The sequence below is a fragment of the Mustelus asterias genome, chromosome 10, assembly GCF_964213995.1.
Source record: "Mustelus asterias chromosome 10, sMusAst1.hap1.1, whole genome shotgun sequence".
Taxonomy (NCBI): domain Eukaryota; kingdom Metazoa; phylum Chordata; class Chondrichthyes; order Carcharhiniformes; family Triakidae; genus Mustelus; species Mustelus asterias.
The window spans coordinates 92,114,447-92,139,284 of record NC_135810.1 but is presented as its reverse complement, the minus strand read 5'-3'; the positions used below and the strand labels follow the sequence as shown (position 1 = coordinate 92,139,284).

The 24,838-nt window shown below is 43.2% G+C and overlaps 1 protein-coding gene across 5 annotated transcripts in view; it reads right to left on the bottom strand.

Annotated features, from left to right (window-relative positions):
- The window catches only part of LOC144499767 (microtubule-associated tumor suppressor candidate 2-like), a 489,039-nt gene that overhangs the window by 269,684 nt on the left and 194,517 nt on the right, over positions 1–24,838 (bottom strand). For 4 of the 5 annotated variants that reach the window (XM_078222202.1, XM_078222206.1, XM_078222203.1 and 1 more), the window contains 2 exons: positions 24,534–24,780; positions 19,854–19,898 (listed from right to left, as the gene is read on the bottom strand). In XM_078222202.1, coding sequence (XP_078078328.1) covers positions 19,854–19,898; positions 24,534–24,780 — 292 coding nt within the window. The remainder of the gene's footprint in view (positions 1–19,853; positions 19,899–24,533; positions 24,781–24,838) is intronic. The other variant, XM_078222205.1, reaches the window with a different exon arrangement.

Genomic DNA, 24,838 nt, shown 5'->3' with positions numbered 1-24,838 from the left:
AAACATAGGGAAATATTGCTAGAACTATACCAGGTACGAGTGAGACCACACCTGGAATACTGTCAATAGTTTTGGTTCCCTTATCTAAGTTAAGATACACTGGCATTGGAGGCAGTCCGGAGGCATTTCATTAGGTTGATCTCGGGTACGGAGGGATTTTCTTATGAGGAGAGGTTGAGTAGGTTGGGCCTGTACTCACCGGAGTTTAGAAGAATGAAAGGTGACCTTATTGAGACACAATGGATTCACAGAAGGTTTGGCAGGTAGATGTTGAGAGACTGTTCCACCTTGTGGGAGAGTCCAGGATCAGAGGGCATAATCTCAGAGTAAGGGGTCACCCACTTTAAAACAGAGATGAGGAGGAATTTTATCTCAGAGGGTAGTGAATCTGTGGAAGTTTTTTTTACCACAGAGAGCTATAAAGGCTGGGTCGTTAAATATGTTCAAGGTTGAGGATAGACAGTTTTAATCAGCAAGGAAATCAAAGATTATGGGGATAAGGTGGGAAAGTGGATTTGGGGATTATCACATCTGATCGGTCATGATCTCATTGAATGGTGGAGCAGAGTCGAAGGGTTGAATGGCCTACTTCTGCTTCTACGTTTTATGGTCTTATGATCTTCCATCAGCCTCTGTTCCCAACAAAATAACTGCAGTCTAGCTAATCTTTTCTCAGCTAAAATTCTCCATTCCTGGTAATATCCTCCTAAATCTGCACCATACCCCCTCGCGTACAATCACAAAGATCCTGTAATACTGAGGCCAGAACTGTACTGTACACAGTAACCTAGCTGTGGTCTAACACGGTTTCATATAGTTCCCCATGCTCTATGTTTTATGCCTCAGCTAATAAAGGGAAGTTTTAAGGATCAGATCAGAAACCCCAAGGTATATTTTAAAGTTAGCTTAGACCCTAACTTTTACATTTGATTTTGGCATTAGGGTGAGCATAAGGTATTTTGCTCCTTGTATGATTCAAGTGATTCATTAGGAAACTTTTATCAAAACGAACTTTATTTAAGAACACAGATAGAATATAACAAAAAGAATTAGCATAACTTTTACCAATTAAAATATTTAAACATGACAAAGTATAATTCCTAACAGCTAGCTATCTCTAGTGTTCCAATTTAGTAGTACCCCCATATCGACATTAATCCCTTCTTTAGAACCAGTTAGCACAGAAACCCAATAAACTTCTGTGAGGATTAGATTAGATTTCTAGCCTTTTAATACCTCTGGAGAGTGATTCAGACAGACCTTCGTCTTCTAATTCTCATGCAACAACTTCCAGAGAAAGTTCCACCTCCAAACAGCAGAATCTCAGAGAAAGTGATTTATTTCCGAGCATATTCCAGTCTCCAGACCTCAGAAAGGGGAGAAGAGAGAGACTTCTTCTTCTCCCAAAACGCAATTCAGCTAGAGTTCTCTGTATAAGCCTAGCGGTACCCAGTCTTATTACCTTACCTGTCAATCAACCTAATAAAGCTCTACTCTGCAATATCCCACAAAACAACAGCACACTGCATTTGTTCAGATTAAAACAAACATTGTAGCAATTAAGGTTGATTATGCTGCTGCAATAACACAGTGCTGCTGTATACAGACAGAATGGCTCCGATAATAAAAAACAAACTGCTACAACTAATCTTGCACAAAAACAAACATTTTTTTAAAGGCACACTATTGTCACAGGAAGTAAGGGCCCAGCTTGCCACATTGGGCAGATTTTTTTTTAGCCCCTCCCACTGGCAGGAGCTTCCAGCCCTGCCAAAGTCAACAGAGATTTAAAAGGCTCACCACATCTGCCACGAGGAAAGCTACCGCCACAGGGCCGGAAAATCCCAGCCATTATCTAGCTTGCTAGTTTTCAGGAAACTGTTGACAAACACTCCACGGTCCCTCTGTTCTTCTATACTTTTCAGTACCTTATGATTCACCATGTATTCCATTCTCTTGTTTATTCTCTCCAAATGAATAATCTTACAATTCCCTAGGTTGAATTCGATTTGCCACTTTTCTGCCCACCTCGTCAGTCCACCAATATCAACTTGAGGCCTGATGTCCAGTTAATGCTGCTGGACACTGAAGTCTCCAGAATGAGCAGGCAGCAGAGTTCTTTTTTTTAATTCATTCGTGGGACATGGGCGTCACTGGCCTGCCAGAATTTATTGCCCATCCCTAGTTGCCCTGGAGAAGGCGGTGGTGAGCTGCCTTCTTGAATCGCTGCAGTCCATGTTCTGTGGGATGACCCACAATGCCGTTAGGGATGGAATTCCAAGTTTTGACCCAGCGACTGTGAAGGAACAGCGATATATTTGCAAGTCAGGATGGTGAGTGGCTTGGAGGGGAACTTGCAGGTGATGGTGTTCCCATTTATCTGCTGCCCTTGTCCTTCTAGATGAAAGTGGTCGTGGGTTTGGAAGATGCTGTCTAAGGATCTTTGGTGAATTGCTGCAGTGCACCTTGTAGATAGTACACACTGCTGCTACTGAGCATCGGTAGTGGAGGAATTGAATGTTTGTAGATATAGTGCCAATCAAGTGGGCTACTTTGTCCTGGATGGTATCAAGCTTCTTGAGTGTTATTGGAGCTGCACCCATCCAGGCAAGTGGAGAGTATTCCATCACACTCCTGATTTGTGCCTTGTAGATGGTAGATAGGCTATGGGGAGTCAGGAGCTGAGTTACTCGCCACAGTATTCCTAGCCTCTGACCTGCTCCTAAAGACACTGTGTTTATGTGGTGAGTCCAGTTGAGTTTCTGGTCAAAGGTAACCCCAAGGATGTTGACAGTGGGGGATTCAGTGATGGTTACAGCATTGAATGTCAAAGGACCGTGGTTAGAGTGTCTCTTATTGGTAATGGTCATTGCTGGCATTTGTGTGGCACAAATGTTATTTGCCACTTGCCAGCCCAAGCCAGATCTTGTTGTATTTGAACATGGACTGTTTCAGTATCTGAGGAGTCATGAATGGTGCTGAACATTATGCAATTATCAGCGAAAATCCCCACTTCTGACCTTATGACAGAGGGAAGGTCATTGATGAAGCACTAATGTCCTTTGGGGAAAGAAATCTGCCATCCTTACCTGGTCTGGCCTACATGTGACTCCAGAGCCATAGCAATGTGGTTGACTCTCAACTACCTTCTGAAATAGCCTAGCAAGCTGCAAAGTTGCAACAATTGCTACACTACAAAGTCTCAACAAAGAAATGAAATTGGACAGACCACCTGGTATCAACCTAGGCACCGGAAAAGACAACAGCAAAACAAACAGCCATGTTGATCCTGCAAAATTCTCCTTACTAACATCTGGGGGCTAGTGCCAAAATTGGGACAGCTGTCTCACAGACTAGTCATGCAACAGCCTGACATAGTCATTCTCATGGAATCGTACCTTACAGATAACACCCAAGACACTACCATTACCATTCCTGGAGAAGTCCTGTCCCACCGACAGGACAGACCCAGCAGAGGTGGCAGCACAGTGGTACACAGTTGGGAGGGAGTTGTCCTGGGAGCCCTTAACATCGACTCTGGACCCCATGAAGTCTCATGACTTCAGGTTAAACATGGGCAAGGAAACCTCTAACTGGTCACCACATACCGTCCTCCTTCGGCTGATGAATCAGTATTCCTCCATGTTGAACAACACTTGGAGGATGCACTGAGGGTGGCAAGGGCGCAAAATGTACCCTGAATGGGGGATTTCAATATCCACCACCAAGAGTGGCTCGGCAGCAGCACTACTAATCGAGCTGGTCAGGTCCTAAAGGATATAACTGTTAGACTAGTTCTGCAGCAGGTGGCGAAGGAACCAACATGAGGAAATAACATACTTGACTTCATCATTACCAATCTGTCAGCTGCAGATGCATCTGTCCACAACAGTGTCGGTAAGAGTGACCACCGCATAGTCCTTGTGGAGACGAAGTCTCGCCTTCACATTGAGAATAACCTCCATTGTGTTGCGTGGCACTATCACCATGCTAAATGGGACAGACTTCAAACCGATCTAGCAACTCAAGACTGGGCATCCTTGAGGCTCTGTGGGCCATCAACAGCAGGGGAACTGTACTCCAGCACAATCTGCAACCTCATGCCCTGGCATATCCCCCACTCAACCATTACCATCAAGCCAGGGGATCAACTCTGGTTCAATGGAGAGTGCAGGAGGGCATGCCAGAAGCAGCACCAGGCCTAAAAATGAGGTGTCAACCTGGCAAAGCTACCAAACAGGACTACTTGCATGCCAAACAGCGAAAACAGCAAGTGATAGACAGAGCTAAGCGATCCCACAACCAACGGATCAAATCTAAGCTCTGCTGTGCTTCCACATCCAGTTAAGAATGGTAGTGGGAATTAAACAACTCACTGGAGGAGGAGGCTCCACAAATATCCCCATCTGAAATGATGGAGGAGCCCAGCACATCAGTGCAAAAGATAAGGCTGAAGTATTCGCAGCAATCTCCAGTCAGAAGTGCTGAGTGGATGATCAATCTTGGCCTCATTCAGCGGTCCCCAGCATCTCAGATGCCAGTCTCCAGCCAATTCGATTCACTCCACGTGATATCAAGAAATGGTTGGAGGCACTGGATACTGCAAAGGCAATGGGCCCTGATAACATTCCAGCAATAGGACTGAAGACTTGTGCTCCAGAACTTGCCACTCCCCGAGCCAAGCTCTTCCAGTACAGTTACAACACTGGCATCTACCCAACAATATAGAAAATTGTCCAGGTATGTCCTGTACATGAAAAGCACGACAAATTCAACCCGGCCAATTACCACCCAATCAGTTTACTCTCGATCATCAGTAAAGTGATGGAAGTAGTCATCAACAGTGCTATCAAGCAGCACCTGCTCAATGATGCCCAATTTGGGTTCTGCCAGGGTCACTCAGCTCCTGATCTCATTACAGCCATGGTTTAAACATGGACAAAAGAGCTGAATTCATTCACATTACAATCAACAGTCGTGGATTGCTGGTGTCTTGATCCCTTCACCCTTTTCTAGCACTACTGAATTTAGACTACAAATTTACTGTTTGTGACAAGAAAACTGGATTCAAGTTGTCTCCCTTTGCTGCCAGAAGAGTTCAATGTTTTCTCCTTTAAAAGACTAATTTAAATAAGTTATCAAAGCATTTCATTTCTCAAAGCATTTTACACATCTAAAGTTATCTACCAGGGTGAATACTAAAGGCCCAAATATCATGGTTCTTCAAATTACAGTTGGATGTTCTTATGGGAGAGTAAGATCCTAGGGGATGAGTTTCAATGAACCAAATGGGCTTTTATCATCCTGTTTTTACTGATGTCTTTACGCACAGCAATAGCAACCACTGCATTAGATTTAAGTTGGCACTCAATATTGCAATGAAAGCCTGAACATAAGAGATAGGAACAAGAGTTGTAATTTGGCCTCTTGTGTCTGCTACTGCTTTGCCATTCAATAAGATCATGGCTGATCAAATAAAAGCAAATTACTGCAGATGCTGGAATCTGAAACGAAAAGAGAAAATGCAGGAAAATCTCAGCAGGTCTGGCATCATCTGTAAGGAGAGAAAAGAACTGATGTTTCAAGTCCAGATGACCCTTTGTCAAAGCACCTTTGTCTGATGGCTGATCAGACTGTGGCCTTAACTCCACTTTCCTGCCTGCCTCCCTCCCTCACATAACCTTCAAAAGTCTGTCTAACTCAGGCTTGTATATATTCAATTACCTAGTCTCCACTGCTCTTTGGGATAGAGAATTACAAGATTAATGAACCTTGGAGAGACAAAATCCTTCCTCATCTCTGTCTTAAATGGGAGATCCCTTATTTTGAAACTTTTGAATAGCCCCATGCTACCTTCCGATGGGAAAGGATAGCGCAGATTTTTTTCGCATAAACTTACAGTAATTAAAAAACAGTGGGACAATTTTCGAGGAGTGTGTCCAAAATGCTTGTGCGTGTAAAATAGCAGGACACCCAACATGCCTTCTTGGCACCCTGATTTCCTATCTCGACTAACTTGTATATCATGATGTTGCATTGGCCACACACCAGTGGGTGCTGAGACCTCCTATTGGGCATAGTCATGGCAGCATAAGCAAATGCAATGCTACTGCAATCCTAAAAGTCTACAGCTGCTTTAAGGGGCTTATACATCTTGGGGTTTAGGAGAAAACATGGAAGCCTAAGTGAAAAATTTGTAAGTCTGTGACTTGCTGCAAAATATCCCTGAGTGCCTCTAAGAAATGACGAGAAGGGGGATGTAATAACTGGATGGTCTAACTGGAAATGAGAAAATGGCTGAGGCATTGAACAGGTATTTGGTGTCGGTCTTCACAGTGGAAGACACAAATAACATGCCAAAAATTGATGACAGGAAGGCTATGGCAGGTGAGAACCTAGAAACAATCATTATCACGAAAGAGGTAGTGTTGGGCCAGTTAATGGGGCTAAAGGTAGACAAGTCTCCTGGTCCTGATGGAATGCATCCCAGGGTACTAAAAGAGATGGCGGGAGAAATAGCAAATGCACTGGTGGCAATTTACCAAAATTCGCTGGACTCTGGGATGGTTCCCGCAGATTGGAAAACAGCAAATGTGACACCACTGTTTAAAAAAGGAGGTAGACAAAAGGCAGGTAACTATAGACCAGTTAGCTTAACTTCTGTAGTAGGGAAAATGCTTGAATCTATTATCAAGGAAGAAATAGCGAGACATCTGGATATAAATTGTCCCACTGGTAAGACGCAGCATGGGTTCATGAAGGGCAGGTCATGTTTGACTAATTTGGTGGAATTCTTTGAGAACATTACATGTGCAGTGGACAATGGGAAACCTGTGGATGTGGTGCATCTGGATTTCCAGAAGGCATTTGACAAGGTGCCGCACCAAAGACTGCTACATAAGATAAAGGTGCACAGTGTTACGGGTAACATATTGGCATGGATAGAGGGTTGGTTAACTAACAGAAAGCAAAGAGTGGGGGTAAATGGGTGTTTTTCTGGTTGGCGATCGGTGACTAGTGGTGTGCCTCAGGGATCAATGTTGGGACCGTGATTGTTTAGGATTTATATAGATGATTTGGAGTTGGGGACCAAGTGTAGTGTGTCAAAATTCGTAGATGACCCTAAGGTGGGTGGAAGAGCAAAATGTGCAGAGGACGCTGAAAGTCTGCAAAGGAATATAGATAATCTAAGTGAGTGGGTGAGGGTCTGGCAGATGGAGTACAATGTTGGTAAATGTGAGGTCATCCATTTTGGTAGGAATAACAGCAAAATGGACTATTATTTAAATGGTAAAAAATTGCAGCATGCTGCTGTGCAGAGGGACCTGGGTGTCCTTGTGCAGGAAGGTCAAGGAGTTGGTTTGCAGGTGCAGCAGATAATTAAGAAGACAAGTGGAATTTTATAAGAACATAAGAAATAGGAGCAGGAGTAGGTCATCTAGCCCCTCGAGCCTGCCCCGCCATTCAATAAGATCATGGCTGATCTGATAGTGTTTAGTTCCACTTACCCGCCCGCTCCCCATAACTCTTAATTCCCTTATTGATCAGAAATCTATCTACCTGTGACTTAAACATATTTAACGAGGTAGCCTCCACTGCTTCAATGGGCAGAGAATTCCAGAGATTTACTACCCTCTGAGAGAAGAAGTTCCTAAACTCTGTCCTAAACTGACTCCCCCTTATTTTGAGGCTGTGTCCTCTAGTTCTTGTTTCCTTTCTAAGTGGAAAGAATCTCTCTGCCTCTACCCTGTCGAGCCCCTTCATTATTTTATATGTCTCTATAAGATCTCCCCTCAGCCTTCTAAACTCCAACGAGTACAGGCCCAATCTACTCAATCTCTCCTCATAAGCTAACCCCCTCATCTCCGGTATCAACCTGGTGAACCTTCTCTGTACTCCCTCCAAGGCCAATACATCCTTCCACAAATAAGGGGACCAAAATTGCACACAGTACTCCAGTTGCGGCCTCACCAGTACCTTGTACAATTGCAGCAAGACCTCCCTGCTTTTATACTCCATCCCCTTCACGATAAAGACCAACATTCCATTTGCCTTCTTGATTACCTGTTGCACCTGCAAACTGAGTTTTTGCGATTCATGCACAAGGACCCCCAGGTCCCTCTGCACAGTAGCATGTTGTAATTTTTCACCATTTAAATAATAGTCCATTTTACTATTATTCCTTCCAAAGTGGATAACCCCACACTTATACTCCATCTGCCAGATCCTTGCCCACTCACTTAGCCTATCCAAATCTCTCTGCAGACTTTCCGCATCCTCCACGCAATTTGCTTTCCCACTCATCTTTGTATCATTCGCAAACTTTGTTACCCTACACTCGGTCCCCTCCTCCAGATCGTCTATATATATGGTAAACAGTTGAGGCCCCAGCACCGATCCCTGCGGCACGCCACTAGTCACCAACTGCCGACCAGAAAAGCACCCGTTTATTCCAACTCTCTGCTTCCTGTTAGATAGCCAATCCTCAATCGTCAATCCTGTTAGATAGCCAATCCTCAATCTGCTGGCAAACGTCCATCTGATACACATTAGGATGCTTAAACATGCAAACTGAGGTCTGACACCATGCATACTCTATCCAGTTATATCAGATGTTAAACAGTTTAATCAGTGGTTCTTAAAGGGACACTGGAGGCTGCTTGAAAATGGTCCAGGAATATTTGAATTCTTTGAACAACCAGCCTAACCTGCAGGCTGATACAGTAATGGAGCCAGATGATTTTCTGTACTCCCAGAATTGACATGCTATAGCAGTGCGTCCTCAGACTACCGGAAGCCCCTTAGTGAAGTTTAGGCCTCAAGATGATTTGGGCCATGCACTGGCAAGAACAGGCAGACAGAACCACTTCACATCAATTTTGATTGCTACTTAAAAATTGCCCTATTGAACCCAGCAGGAAATGTAAGCCGAATTTCACGCTTAGCAGTCTATAAAAATCAGGACATTCTCCAGCTTGCAGACAAGTCTGAATGGTGGCCAAAACTACATCCAAACAAACAGAATATATAATAAGCTCCATGCACACTGTGCACAAACATAACATGTGGGTAGACGTGTTGGTGCCCCGGGCAAACATGTGCATCCCAAATGGGCAGCTAGAGGGGTGATTTTGAAAAGCATACTCTCTTATTTCAAATCCTTGAACTAAAATTCAGACATCTCAGAACATGTTCTGAGAATAGATCTGAGGGCTGATGTTCATTTCAATGGTGCCAAAAAAGACAGAATTCCCAAAGGTTGAAAAAAATGAAGGAACAATCATGACTCTGAAGACTATTTCAATGATTGATACGGATTTCTGGCATATGTTTACACACTCATAAATGATAATTTCTCACCATCCCATTCTGGAAAAGTTTGTAGCAAGGATTTAATTGCATTGAAGTCATTAAATACATGCAGCATGCTGTTTGTTAATTTATATTATACATCAGGCCCTCAGTGCTTTTAAGTTCCAAACTAGCAATACCTTACATGATAATTTATTACTGCAGTAAGAACATGACAAAATGTGAAGAAGCATCCCCTCTCATGATGAAACACAATCATGTTCTCGTCAATTCTCCCTCTCAACAGTAGTTAAGTTATAAATAATACATTCTTGTAAGTGAGGGATTGAAATGTTATAAAAAATGGATATGCAAGGTGCAACATGTCGTTCCTTTAACACACTTTGTGTTTACAGGTTACGGGTTGCAAGTCACAAGTCCATATGTTGCAAATTCCTGATGTAAGCTGTGCTATCAGCAGGAAGCATGAAGTGGAGTTTAGGAATTTTCCCACAAAGTAAAAAAAAACTAGATGGTGAGTCATCGAGGGCAGTTCAACTAAATCTCATTCCAGCCAACTCAAAACTGGCACCAAGTAAAACTGCAGCAGTTGGTCAGCCTGTTCCCCTAGCTGGGGTCGTGGTACACGAATGATTCGCCGAGACACGAGCAGAGAAAATGGAAAATCAATGGCTTCAAAAGATAGAAACAGATTAAAAAGGGAACATTAGGAGAGCTTTATTATGATGAGCTCATAGTTATTTGACCTTTTAAACTATTCAAGCTGTGCTCTTCCACATTATGTCATTACCGTATCTGGAGTTCCTGTCAAAGCAGCTTGTAGTTTTTTTTTATCTCCCATGTTATCTGTTAATGTTCTAAAAATAATCCTTTCATTTAAAAGGAGCTGTGCTATTTCAGTGAGCCCAGAAATAAATGTGTATTTAAGTTTCTGAAAACATTGCTTACTTAACAACGTCGCTCTCTCGCCTTCCCCCACTAACCCACCATCTAGAAGTTCTCTAGATGAAGGAAGCCAAAGTAAAGGACCATGACATGGCAAGGTAAGGGACAATGACATGTGCCATGGTAAAGAACAGTGACAGGTGCCACATTAAAGGACAGTGACAGGTGCCATGGTAAATCATAGCATCCCTACAATGCAGAAGAGATCATTCGGCCCATCGCGTCTGCACCAACTTTCTGACAGAGTACCTTACCCAAACCCTCTCCCCTGCCTTATCCTCGTAACCCCACATATTTACCATGGCTAATCTATCTAAGCTACACATCTTGGGACACTAAGGGGCTATTTAGCCTGGCCAATCCAACTAACCTACACAACTTTGGACTGTGGGAGGAAACTGGAGCACCTGGAGGAAACTCCCGGAGATACATGGAGAACGTGCAGACTCCTCACAGACAGTCACCCAAGGCTAAAATTGAATCTGGGTCCCTGGAGCTATGAGGCAGCAATGCTAACCAATGACAGATGCCACGCTAAGGGACATTGACAGATGCCCAGGAAAAGCAAGCGGATAGTTCTACTATACATACAACAAGATCTCAACAGATAGTAAGTATATTGTGACATCTGCGAAGCAGCCTGTAAACCATAGAGTCTGCCTCTAACTGCTTCAATCTCCTAAATATGTGTAGTTGCACCTCCAAGTTGGTGGCTGCAACAATGTTATGATTCCTTTCACTCAGCAATACAGTTTATGATATCCATAACCTATTATGTGCTGTCTGCTCACCCTTTCACATCAGGTACAAAATGGACTACTCACTTGGCTACCTCTCATGTTAATGCTTAGGTGTCTTCATTATCCCCTCAAAAGGAGAATACTGCACATAATCAGCAACAAACACACAGCAACAGAAGAAAGGGAGAGTTGCAGCCACATAGACAACATAACTAGCTGCACATTTTAGTCAGCAGAATCTCTTTGTCCAAACTTCTAGAATATTCAGAGACTCCTTTATGAAAAGCTGGACAGCATACAGTAGTCCTGCTGAAACACAGGCAATCATGAACCTTCAACATCGAACAAGTGGCAACTCAAGGCAGCTTACAAGGGGATCTTCCTAATACAGAAGACCCAAATGCTGATGTAGGGTGCAATTTTCCCATTTTTCTTCTAAGTGCTCGACGACTTGAAACATTACTCTGTTCTCTCGCCACAGATGCTGTCAGACCTGCTGAGATTTTCCAGAATTTTCTGTTTCAGTTTATAAACATTGCAGTTAAGAACAAAAGCAAATACTTGAGATGCATTCAACCGTGAAGAGAAACAAAAACAAACAAAACTCCTGCCTGTTGTGTAATAGCCTCAAGCTGTCAATCAAGAGGCTAGTTAAAGATGCTGAAGCATGAAATGAAATGTAAACAAAGCATTTCAAAGCTTTTGAGCTTTCCAGGAAGGCTCAGAGGTTTGAAAAAAGCAGTATTACAAGAAATGGCTGAGTGAGCAGGTGTGGAGAGAAGAAGATGTTTTCGAGGCTTACTGGATCAACAATGAACTGTCTGATCTGCTCTGAAGCTGTCAATCAGAGCACTTTAAAGTGGCCAGGCTACACCTCCTGCTCATACAGGTTAAAAAAGGAATCCCACGAGTTGACATCTTCTATCAGTCAAAACTTGAAAGGAGTCACTCACACCTCAGCTTTCTGAGAGAGAGTAAGGGAATTCTTGTATAAAATGGAGATTATGAAGGTTTCTAGGCGTCAAGAGGGCAGGGATATTAAAATAACCAGGCACTTCAAAGGTTTAATAGTACACAGACAAAAGTGAAGATTTTTAACTGAAAGCTGCCTGAGATCACTACACCAAGTGTGATCTCCACTTTTCCGAGGGCAAGAAGGAGCAGTCCAGCCATAAGACTCCCATCCCAGGGAAGAGTCCTGATGTCAACCCCTTCCCCCCAGCCCGAGCCCACCCAACCCCCAAGTCCCTTGAAGGACCCTCCCTCTGCAACCTGGCAGTGGCAGAGGGGCACATGGGCACAATACTTACCTCTTTGCTCCCCCCCCCCCTACGGAGTCCCAGGTGCCAGGTCCTGCAATTGTCAGGGCAATGCAGGCACTGTGCTTTTCAGTTCCAACCAAGCATCTGTCCCTACACTGGGTCCTTCCTGGTTACCTGTCATGAGTAGCCAGTAAAAAAGGCAAGGCCAGAGCATAGATTGAAATGGACTCTACCTAATAGGATAATAACCCATGTGCCTCCTTAACGAGGATTGTAGAAAGGAAAGGTATGAGAGAGCTTTTAAGTAAACAGTGCAGACAGCAAGGCCATTTAAAGATCCAGCAAAATCTGGGGGCATTTGTCGCAGACAAGTCTTGGGGGCCCATTGAGTTACTGCAGTGCGATTCGCTCTTGGAGGTAGGATTGGCCAGGTGGGCAGGTTAATTTTGCAAAGGCAATCTCAAGCAGGCTTTAAGCATCTGCAAAGGGCTCAACACCTGTTATAGGTGTGGGCTCTATCTGATAACCCGCATGACTGGCATGGGGAAAATCACTGATTGACCTCTCTGTAAGACTAACTGAATAAGAGCTCCCTGGGGATTGGTACGTAGCTAACCAAGTGGAGCTTGTATACCAAGCCCTGTATAAAGCAGGCCTCTGAGTGGATCCATTATTACATTTTCCTGGTTGGGGCCTATGTGTGTTCACCACAGGCTTGTGGTGTTTTTAGCTTTACTTTATTTTGTGCAATAAAGCACTGTTCCTTTACAGCTGACTCCTGGGGTCGCAATGCTTCTTCTCCGGCCTTTACCAACATTGCAAACAGCACACTTTTGGGCTGGAATATGTACACACTGCCTGTTAAGTTGGAAGCTCTAGAATCTATTTTCTGCCTGGAATGTCAACTGGTGTTGAGATTTTAAAGTCTCACTTTGGTGTAGGCAAGGTAAATAGCAGGAATTTGTAATCTACAAAGCAACAGACTTGCAAACATACAAAATAAGAGCAGAAGTAGGCCATTTGGCCGCTCGAGCTTGCTCCGCCATTTGATAAGATCATGGCTGATCTGTTTGTGTTTCAAATTCTATATTCTCATCTACCCTGATCACCTTTGATTCCCTTGCTGAACAAGAATCCATCTAACTCTGCTTAAAAATATTCCATGACCCCCACCTCCACTGCCTTCTGACGCAGAGGGTTCTAAAGTCACACAACCTTGAGGGGAAACAAATTTCCTAATTTCTGTCCTAAAAGGACGAACCCTAATTTTAAAGCAATGCTCCCAAGTTCTGGACTCACCCACAAGAGGAAACATCATTTCCACATCCGCCTTGTCAATACAAAGACTTTTGAATTAAGCAGACAATATCACTTGTTTTATTTTCTTGATTTATATTGTGTATCTACTATATTTTGCAGAATCTACAATATACATCCAGTTTAGCACCAATCAGAACTCTCTCCAACTCACCCAGTTGTCTTGAAAATTGCTCCAGGGTTAAACACAACACTTGACATGAAATGTAATGAGCAAGAAAGGGAAGTCCAAAAGCAAAATGTCTATGTTTCTTTCATTTCTGCTTCAAATTTACATAAGCCTTTAAATCATGCATTACAATATTAGTGTCTTCAAAGGCTGATTCCCCATAGTCCTCAAAAGTACTATACTCGCCTTCAGCAATGCTCATATTCTCTAATCTTCTGCTTTTCATTACGGTACGTTTAAGTCTTTGCCACATATTCAATAGTTTGAAAGGAGAGAGAGAATGTTACAAAACTCTGTTTGAAATTGGTCAAAATCGGAGAAAGCCCAGCCAATTTGTTTGTGCATCAATGCATTTTACATTTGCTAATGATGACCATGAAAGATGTGGCTGCAGGTATTTTGGGGGGAATATTTCTAGTGTTCACTCTTTATAGCTAATATATTAATTTGCACACGCATTTATAATTTCGCTACAAATCGCAAACAGTACTGCTTTGTCCCATTGAAGTGCAAGCAAGTTACAGTCAGACTAAAACCATTTAGTTGTCTCAACCAATAGTGCTATTTTTTTGTGGAGTGGATTCTTACTCTCCAAATCCACATACTATTAGAGAACCTCTAAGTAATTAGGTGAAAACTTAATACAACTATAATCCTGAATTCCTCTCGATTTGGAACAGGAATAAAAATGTCTTTGTTTTGTTCTTTAAACTAAAAGAAAACATCTGATAACCTCTTCACAAGTGACTTGATGATCTTAGTATCAATGGTCAAGAAGAAGAAGCTGAAGGAATGCATTCATTTTGTAAGGCTGTAGTTAACATGTTTAGATTAATAGGTAAAAGTGAAACCTTTTTTAAAATTAATGTTGGCTCTCAGCATAGTGGATCCATGCTAATTATGCAATCAATACTACCATGGAATAGACAAAATGGCCTATAATAAAACAAGAATATGTGGGATCTGAGTAAATGAATCCTCAGCTATCACTCTGTGCTTCAATTAGCTCAATCTTAATTTCAACGCAGAAGCTGTTGGAAATAGCACTAAATCTGAATGAATATCCTCTCTCTGACATCACTTAGCCAGCGGGTACTATTTTGCACAGTACAACTGATGGTGCCAATCAATAGGCTTAACTTATTACCAAACAATCAGAGCTAATTAGTTCACAGTCTCTGAAACGATACCTGGTCACTGTTAAAGAAATAATGAGGATTTATATTCTTTCCCGTTCTCAGGATGTTTCAGAGTGTGCTGCTACCATTTCTGAAGGGCAGCCACTGTTTTTATGCAGGCAAGCGATTTGCAAAGTCCTGCTTAATTATCAGACTGCACGAAAAACATCCAGTATTGGATAAGCAGAAATTTCCTCCCATTCAATATCTATCTTTGGTCCCTGCTCCAAACAATTGAGGTCATCCAAACCTCAGTTGCCTGTCCTAATATGCACCAAGTCCTATTCGCCCATCACCCCCGACCAACAATGATTCTCTGTCGAGCAATGTCTTGATTTTAAAATTCTCAGTTTTCAAATCCCTCCATGGCCTTGCCCCTGCCTATCTCTAAAATTGCCTTCATTCCCACAAACATCTGCACTTTTCATGTCCCTGTAATTCTGGCTTCTTAGGTATTCCTGGTTTTAATGTTATTTTTAATTTCAATTAGATATAGATGAGAAGACAGGAGGAGGCTTGAGTGCAGCATTGTGTCAGCAAGGACTGAGTTAGACCTCTTTGACTATGTTTCTGGTTCTCTGTCCTAATAATGCCTTATGGTGCTGGGTGTCAAATAATGATTTATAGTGCTCCTGTGAAGGACTTTGGGATGTTTTATTATGATAAGCTAGCAGAGGCCCACAAAACATTTGCAGTGAAATAGTTGTTATTACTGCAACAATACTTCTTTAAATTTGCATCCCATGTCATTCTATCCCTCCCATGCCATCCCTCCCATGTCATTGTGTCCCCCATTCTTTTCAACTCTCTCATATCAATCCCATCGTTATCCCATCCCTTCTTCCTACACCATTCCATACCCCATTCTACATGTTCCACTCCCACCTCAAGCTATTCCATCCACCCCACCCTCTTCTGTTACTCCCTCCAACTCCCTGTCAATCGTCAAGTGCCCAGAACCAAGGCTGGTGACCAGTAAATGAGGCTGATTCGTCAGGCTTCACCGCCAAATCAAACCACTAACCAATCAGAAACTGTAGACAGGCAGAGAACCTGTGTTGTTATTTAAAAAGCACTATATAAATGCAAGTTGTTGTTGTTAAGAACATAAAAGTAAGAGCACTCAAGATATTGTACTGTATGTGCATCGTGCTGAAAGGGAAAAGAAGGAAAGTCACGTTATCAGAATCAAAGACTCAGAAGTACATTAATGACTCTACACTATTTAATTAGCAGCCATGCTCCCATATTAGCCATACAAGTGGCAGCTCACAGGAAACAGTGCAATATCATCTTGCCAAACAGATAGAAACAGTGACACCGAACCCCTACAAGAACAAAGTACCGTGGATGTTGGAAATTCAAAATAAAGTATAAATGCTGGAGATACTCAGCAGGGTCTGGCAAAATCTGAAGAAACCGAGTTAACATTTCAGATCGATAATGACCCTTCATTACAACATGGAGTGCTCAGAAATGTAGTATTCTTTAAAGCTGCAGATGAAAGGTGAGGGAAGAAAGCATAAATAAGAAATTCTGTGATAGGGCTGTAAAAAGGATTAAATGCCAAAAGGAACGATTGTGAAAGGTGGTAATGGGACAGACAAAGAAACAAAAAGGTATGTCTAGAGGAGGTGCAAATTGGAAAGCAGAAACAACAGCTGCCTTCCAACAAAAATGACTGAGGTTATGATCTGAAATTGTTGAACTCAGCATAGAATCCAGAAGGCTAGAAAATGCCTATTCGAAAGATGAAGTGCTGTTGCTTGAGTTTACAATAAGCTTAATTGAAACAGTGTGGAAGGCAGAGGTCAGAGAGGTTAGAGTGGGAGTGAAGCAGAGAATTAAATGTGAGGTGATTGGGTGGTCAATGTATCTATTAAGGCGTAAGGATCGCAGAACCTCTTCTTTTATCTGCTTCCTTGGAAGCAGATAAATTCGTTGGAATTTAGAAGGCTGAGGGGGGATCTTATAGAGACCTATAAGATAATGAAGGGGCTGGATAGGGTAGAGATGGAGAGATTCTTTCCACTTAGAAAGGAAACTAGAACTAGAGGGCACAGCCTCAAAATAAAGCGGGGTCAGTTTAGGACAGAGTTGAGGAGGAACTTCTTCTCTCAGAGGATGGTGAATCTCTGGAATTCTCTGCCCACTGAAGTGGTGGAGGCTACCTCGTTGAATATGTTTAAATCACGGATAGATGGATTCCTGATCGGTAAGGGAATTAGGGGTTATAGGGATCAGGCGGGTAAGTGGAACTGATCCACTTCAGATCAGCCATGATCTTATTGAATGGCGGGGCAGGCTCGAGGGGCTAGATGGCCTACTCCTGCTCCTATTTCTTATGTTCTTATGTTCCTTCTTACTGTCCAAGACTCCAAACACACCTTCCAGGTGACGCATCAATTTACTTGCATTTCTTTCAATTTACTTGCATTTCTTTCAATTTAGTACACTGTGTTCGCTGCTCCACAGCAGCGAGATCAAGCACAGGCGGGGTGACCACTTTGCAAAATACCTCCACTCCGTTCACATGGGCAACGCTTGAGCTTCCAGTGGCCTCTCATTTTAATTTACTGCTGCACTCCCACTCTGTCCTCTGCCTCCCACACTATTCCAATCATGCTCAACATAAATTCAAGGAACGCCATCTTTCATCTTTCAATAATGCACATTACAGCCTTCTGGACTCAACAGTGAATTCAGCCATTCCAAATCTTAATAGAACAAAGAACAAAGAAAATTATAGCACAGGAACAGACCCATCGGCCCTCCAAGCCTGCATCAACCATGTTGCCCGACTTAACTAAAACCCCTTCCGGGGACCATATCCCTCTATTCCCATCCTATTCATGTACTTGTCAAGACGCCCCTTAAAAGTCACAAATCTCTATTTTTCTTTCAGATGCTAGCTGTTAATAACAATTCTGCATTTTCCTGTTTACTCCTCCTCTGGACACATCTTTTTTTTCTTGTCCTATTTCCAACATCCTTTTGCCTTTACCATTCATCCCTGTTGTCATTTGATAATTGCTGCCATCCACCCTATCACAGACCTTACTGTCTCCTCTTTCCTCCTGCTCCCGGTAGACTTATGAAGTGTTGGATCTCTGAGCACTCCCAGTTCTGTGGAATTGTCACCGACCTGAAACATCTGAATCTTCTTGGACACAAGAAAGTGGGGTTGGAGGTGAGACAGTGAGCAAAATTTAACGGTCGCGCATTGGGTCAGCTCTCAGACATTATCCTGCCTCTTACCACTCTTGCTGAAGGCAGGGTCAATATGGCAGCTGTCACCTGCCCAGCAGCAGCAGGTAGTCAACTAGGCTGATTATTAGATTGATACCTGGAATGAGCGGGTTGTCTTTTGAGGAAAGGTTGGAAAGGCTGGGCTTGTTTCCATTCAAGTTTAGAAGGGTGAAGGGTAATTTGATTGAAGTATATAAAATCCTGAACAGTAATGACAAGATGGACGTGGAAAGGACATTTTTTTTTTGTGGATGAGTCCAGAACTAGGGGGCACTGTGTTAAAATTAGGGGTTGTCCTTTCAGGACAGAGATGAGAATTTTTTCCTCTGAGGGTTTTGCGTCTCTGGAACTTTCCCTCAGAAAGTGATGATGGCGGGATCCTTATATATTTTTAAAGCAGAGGTAGATAGATACTTGTTAGGCAAGGAAGTCAAAGGTTATCGGGGGTAAGTGAGAATGTTGAACATGAAACGCAGATAGATCAGCCACAATCATATTAAATGGCACAGCAGGCTCAAGAGGCTGAATGGCCTACTTCTGCTCCAATTCCGTCTGTTTGTATGTTCATATACCCATCTCTGAGTCACAGGGATAAGAAAACTAGGGCTGCGGCTACAAACCATCCTGTGTGGGAGCTCCCCCTCCACAATGATGGCCAGGTAGCTGTGGCCATTCGTTATTCTTTACTTTGCAGGACGCTTCAGTCACTGTCTCCAATTTGAGATGTCATTACACTTCCCGACCTGCATCAGCAGCACTCACCCTTGACAGTGGGACTCCTGACCATTCCCAGCCTATGAACGGGCCTCTCACCTCTGTCTTTAATTGAAGTGGGAACGAGGAGGCAATCTGTTAATAGGCCGCCTGCCGTGTTTGTGATGGTATGTGACCAGCCAACACCATTGGGACTGGAACTCATTTTTGATCTTCACAGCAGAAAAAAAACTTAGAAATGGTAATATTCCACCTGTTAATTCTGTTTCTCTCTCCACATATGCTGCCAGACCTGCTCAGTATTTCCAGCATTTTCTGCTTTTATTTAATAACAGACTCCTGTTAGTTTAGCAAGTTAGTGAGTTCCTCAGTCATACCAAGCAGACAGTTTCAAGGTTCAATCCTTGAGTTTATACTGATTTTGAGTTCAGCGATGGAAATATGTTAAACCCATCAAAACTAAAGCACAAAGGTGTTAATTCAGCTCACTGTGGCTAATGTTAGTACTTTAAATGAAACTATTTACTCTATGTATGTATCCATGTGTATTTCTGTATATTTATATGTATGTGTTTCTGTGTACAACTCTGTTCATCTGTTTGTGCGTATGTGTCTGAGTGTATCTGTGTATATGTATATCTGTATGTGTGCACATGTTGCATATTTAACTCTGTGTATATATTGTGTATTTTTGTGTGTATCTGTGTGTTTATACGTATTTTTCTGTCTATCTGTGCATATGTGTGCATTTCTGTGTATGTCTGTTTATCTGTGTGTGCATATCTTTGTGTATCCGGGTGACTGTATGTCCCGCAATATCGTTTAACAGAGGAACAGCTTGACTGTAATGCCCCAGCAGATAAACCACCTGCTAATAATGTGTTAAGTCTAATATATTAACAAGGAACTCTTGGCAATGGTCATTACACCTAGGAACTAGAGGATGCTTGGTGCCATAGAACCTTACCCCAATAAAGAGCCAAATCCTTTAGCTGAGAAGGTACAGTGACAACTGGGAAAAGAAAGGAAAAAAAAAGTGAAAAATATTCAAGACCAACAACAAACATAAAGAGATATACAAAATGGGAATGTCAAAGAATACAGAAGTAAAGTATTCCATGAAGTCCAGAATTATAAGGAGAATTAAGACAGAGATAGGGTGGCTAAAGGATGAACAAGATAAACTCACAAGAGGTAGTACAGAAATAGCAGTGATACTTTGTCCTGAATATTTACTCCTGAGCAGGAGTGCAGCAGCAAAGTGAGTGTAATGCCCATGGGGACTAGCAATGGCATGTTCAACCAACTTTAACAGTCGCTCCTCAATTTCTTACTGTTTTCCAATATCCTGACCAAAGCGGCTGAGCAGTTGACAAGAAACAGCTTAAAATGGTGTTGTTCAGAGGAAGCCACCAGGGAGCTGACTTTTCCCTGGCAGCTCTCCTCACAGCTCAGGTTAAAAATCACAGATTGGGTCTTAATTATGTCATTGGAATCCAATCTAGATAGTTAGATAATACACATCACCACCCCCACCACCCCCAAGGGCAGGTGTTCATGCCACCTGCAATTACAGTTGATCAGTCACTGAAATCTAACAATTATCACGGCCACAACTGCAGCATCAAAACAGGACAGGGACCACAATGCCAGTGGCTGTGATGATGGTTCTGACTCTGGACTCATATGGATCTGGTTCCTTTAACATTTCGCAATTTACTGTCCATTGTTGCGTGAGGGAGGTCACTGAGGCGCTCTACTCATTGGTTGCCAAGTACACTTCATTCTCTCTTGCCAAAGGGAAATAGGCAAGGCAAGCATCTGTGTTTTCTAAGATCACAGGCTTCCCCAGGGTGCAAGATACTATCAACTGCATGCAGAACACTTTGCAGACACAAGGAGTGGGATCTTCCAGTCCCGTTGATGTCAATGGTGAGTAGGTCCTGACTCCAGGTTCCCCATTTCAGGGCTGTCTGACTTTCAGCAGTACCTTTATAGGTGCAGGTTTATTCAGGTCAAAAGCCTGTGCACTGGTCCGCTCACTGCGGGTGTAGGCATGGCCTACTTCTCTGCAATTTTCATGGAGTTGGGCCAGTTTTTCAATGTGCTGAGTTTCTCGGCCTCTCCGAGGAGCCGTGAACCATAGTCTGCATATGGGGACTACTCTAGTCTGATAAAGCTGTTTACTACTCCAGAAAAATTCTGGAATGCAAGGAACTTAGGTTTTTTTTCTACTGAAAGCTGTCTTCTTAAACTTCCAGCCTGTCTCCTCCATCCTCACCTCCAACAACCAGTGAAAGAAGCTCATGGATTTCTTCATCATTAAGACTTAAGACAATCTCTTCAGCTTCCACTGCTGCTTTTCCGAACCCACCAGGCCAAATATTCTATAAGAATCCCACTTGCCCTACACTCAGCTTTCTCTAATGTCTCTTCTTTCTCCCCTCATACCCTCTCCGAGTTCATTTTGGCTTTGAGACACACCTCCTGTTCTCCTGAGCCTTTACCCATCTAACTGCAAAACAACCAATTTCCCATTTTGGCTCCCGTTAGCTGATACTGTTCATGATACTCTCTCCTTGGGGGTTGTCCATTTCCCTTACAAATCTGCCGTCAATGCGTCTGCTGCCTGGACTGCTCTGGGGGAGATTTGCAATACTCAGAAGAGAGGCTTTCAAGATTCATGGTTGTCTGCTGCATACCTCATAACCTCACCATCATGAGGGAACAACCTTTGCCACATGGTGACCAGCTGTGGAGAAGAAGCAAGAGAAGTCCAAAGATGTGCGGGTTAGGTTGATTGGCCAGGTTAAAAAAATTGCCCCTTAGAGTCCTGGGATGCGTAGGTTAGAGGGATTAGCGGGTAAAGTATGTGGGGGTAGGGCCTGGGTGGGATTGTGGTCGGTGCAGACTCGATGGGCCGAATGGCCTCCTTCTGCACTGTAGGGTTTCTATGATTAAGTGCGAGGAGGGACAGGAGGAAGACAAAGGGAAGAAGCAATGTAGACAGCCCATTTTTGGTCAGACCGTTCTTCCTTTTTTCTCTTCTTCCCCCTTTTGCACCTAAACTGCTTGCAATGCCCCGGTGGCAAGGGCAATGTCCTCATGACAGCAATGTGATGTAGGGCAGAGCAGGCCACCTTGAATCAAGACACGTGCTCCAGTAAGGTGTGCAGGGCTCCTCCAGGGTGGTCCAGGTGACAGAACCATTGCTGCAGCACCCCAATGGTCTGCTCTATGTGTGGCAGCACAACATCCATTACACGTATGTTGGCCACATGTAATTGGATTGTGTGAGTCAGGTGGTCAGCAGATAGCCCTTGTTGCCAAGTAACCATCCTCTGGTTTGATGGGATGGCTCAAAAACTGAGGGACCAGTGGACTAGTACAGAATAAAGGCATTGTGATTGCTGCTGGGACCCGGGCATTCATCTGCATGATGTGCTGAGCATGATCACACAAAACGAAGTGGAGATGCTGGCGTTAGACTGGGGCGGGCACAGTACGAAGTCTCACAACACCAGGTTAAAGTCCAACAGGTTTATTTGGAATCATGAGCTTTCAGAGTGCTGCTCCTTCATCAGATAAGTGAAGGAAAGTTGAAAGCATCCTGAAACCCATTGTACAAGGAACTCCCAGCTTCTGTCACGACACTACACACTTCTTACAGAAACTCAGCACCCATGGACTAGTTGAACCAGGAATACTCCTCGTCACAATGGATGTCTCGGCTCTCTACACCAGCATCCTCCACGACGACAGCATTGCTGCAACAGCGTCAGTACTCAACACCAACAACTGCCAATCTTCAGACTCAATTTTACAACTCATCCATTTCATCCTGGACCACAACACCTTCACCTTCAACAAACAGTTCTTCATCCAGTCACACGGGACAGCCCCAAATTCATACCTCAATATGCCAACATCTTCATGCACAAAATTGAACAAGACCTCTTTACCGCACAGGACCTTCAATTGACGCTATACACCAGATACATCGACAACATTTTCTTCCTTTGGACTCATGGCGAAGAATTACTGAAATGACTACACGATGACATCAACAAGTTCCATCCCACCATCGGACTCACCATGGACTACTCTCCAGAATCAGTTGCATTCTTGGACACATGCATCTCCATCAAGGACGGTCACCTCAGCACTTCACTCTACTGCAAGCCCACGGATAATCTCACAATGCTCCACTTTTCCAGCTTTCACCCTAAACATGTTAAAGAAGCCATTCCCTATGGACAAGCCCTCCGTATACACAGGATCTGCTCAGACAAGGAGGAACGCAGCAGGCACCTACAGACGCCCTTGTAATGCAGTCAATGGCACCTTCTACTGTGGGGAAGCTCACTACCCTTGTAAAGCCACGAGAACACTCTGCCTTCTTTTATTTGGTCAAGGCAAACAGAATGAACTTCTCTCTCCTGGCAGAAGGAACGCCAGCCACCTGCCTTGTATTGCAGTGAATGGTGAATTCAGTGACATCATCCACGAAATCCAAAATCATTATCACTTGCATAGCCACTAGCAGTGCTGTCCCTACCCTCCTTTGAGGTTGCAGCTCTGAGCAACTCTTCAAAGATCCTGGGTGAATAAGGCCTCCTGCTGAAAACCCTCTCCTCTTCTATCTACGAGCAGCTTGTCCTCTTCCTTGTTACTCCATCACCCTCTCATGGTGCAGGTCATGTGGGGTGGTGACTACATCGCTCATGATAAGCAGCTAGAGGTCTGACCCCTGACATCTAAACCAAACCACGTCTAGCATCACTTCCTTACCTGGCGCTGCTTGGGTAATCCTTCCTGCTGCTTCATGCATGTCTAACTGTATGTGCTTAAGAGCTGGGATAGTCATAAATGGCAGCATTGCTGATATCATGATCTGCCCACTCTACAAATTTCTGGCATGTGTTCCTAACACCCATGTTACTGACATCCCCAAAATGGCACCGAGCACAATTCACACTGGACTCAATTTAAGACCAAAATGGCACCTGTAGCATTGATTTCGATGCAAGTAGGCCAACCTTTGTAGCCTATGTCTCTATTTATAAGGCCAATTGGATCCTACAGACTTTTTAGCAGGTTTGCTAATCTTATCACCATTGTATGTGCTCTTGAAGTATTTCACTATCCTCTTCACCATTTCTTACATTTTGTATCATCGATAAACATTGAGATTATACTCCATACGCCCATGTTCAGATTGCAAATACATATCCAAAACAGTTTTCCAATAGTTCCCTCCAGTCTGAAAAGCAACCATTCATCACCACTTCCTACTTTCTGTCCATTGGCCAGTTTAGCTGTTGCTCCTTTCATACCATGAGCTTCAATTTTGAAAACAAGTCTATTACATGATACTTTACTGGGTGCATTTTAAAAGTCTAGTTAAAAGTGCACCAATCATAATAGCTTGGTCAATCCTCTCTACTTCTTCAAATAACTCCATCCTGTTTATGTATTGTAAATTATATTCTATTAATAGTGGAACCTAATCTCCCTCACAGCTGCCAACTCTAGTTGTTCTGACAAAAAGTGCAGCAACAATTTTGTGTGCAAAAAAACAGATGCAGACATGGATCTTTGATCCAAATAGATCAATGATCTAATACCAAAATTAGTAATTATTTACCTGCAATTTCCTGGCCAACTTGCCCTTGAATGTGAATTGCAGTGGAATTTATCGATGTTCTTTGGCTCTGGAATGCCAGTCTGCTTTTTGCTGAAGGAAGCCTCGAGATAGCACTGAGACCCAATGGTGTTCTGAGAGTCTTAGGTAATCTAGATACAGCTGGATGTGGTGTCAGACTCGAGCACTCTTCAGAAACTGAAGCCGCATTCTGTTCAGAGCCAATTCGACCTGGAGCAAGGGTTTCTGTCTAAAAATGAGCAAAAAGGAAGTTTTACTTAACCCATTATTACATGTGTCTACAATTA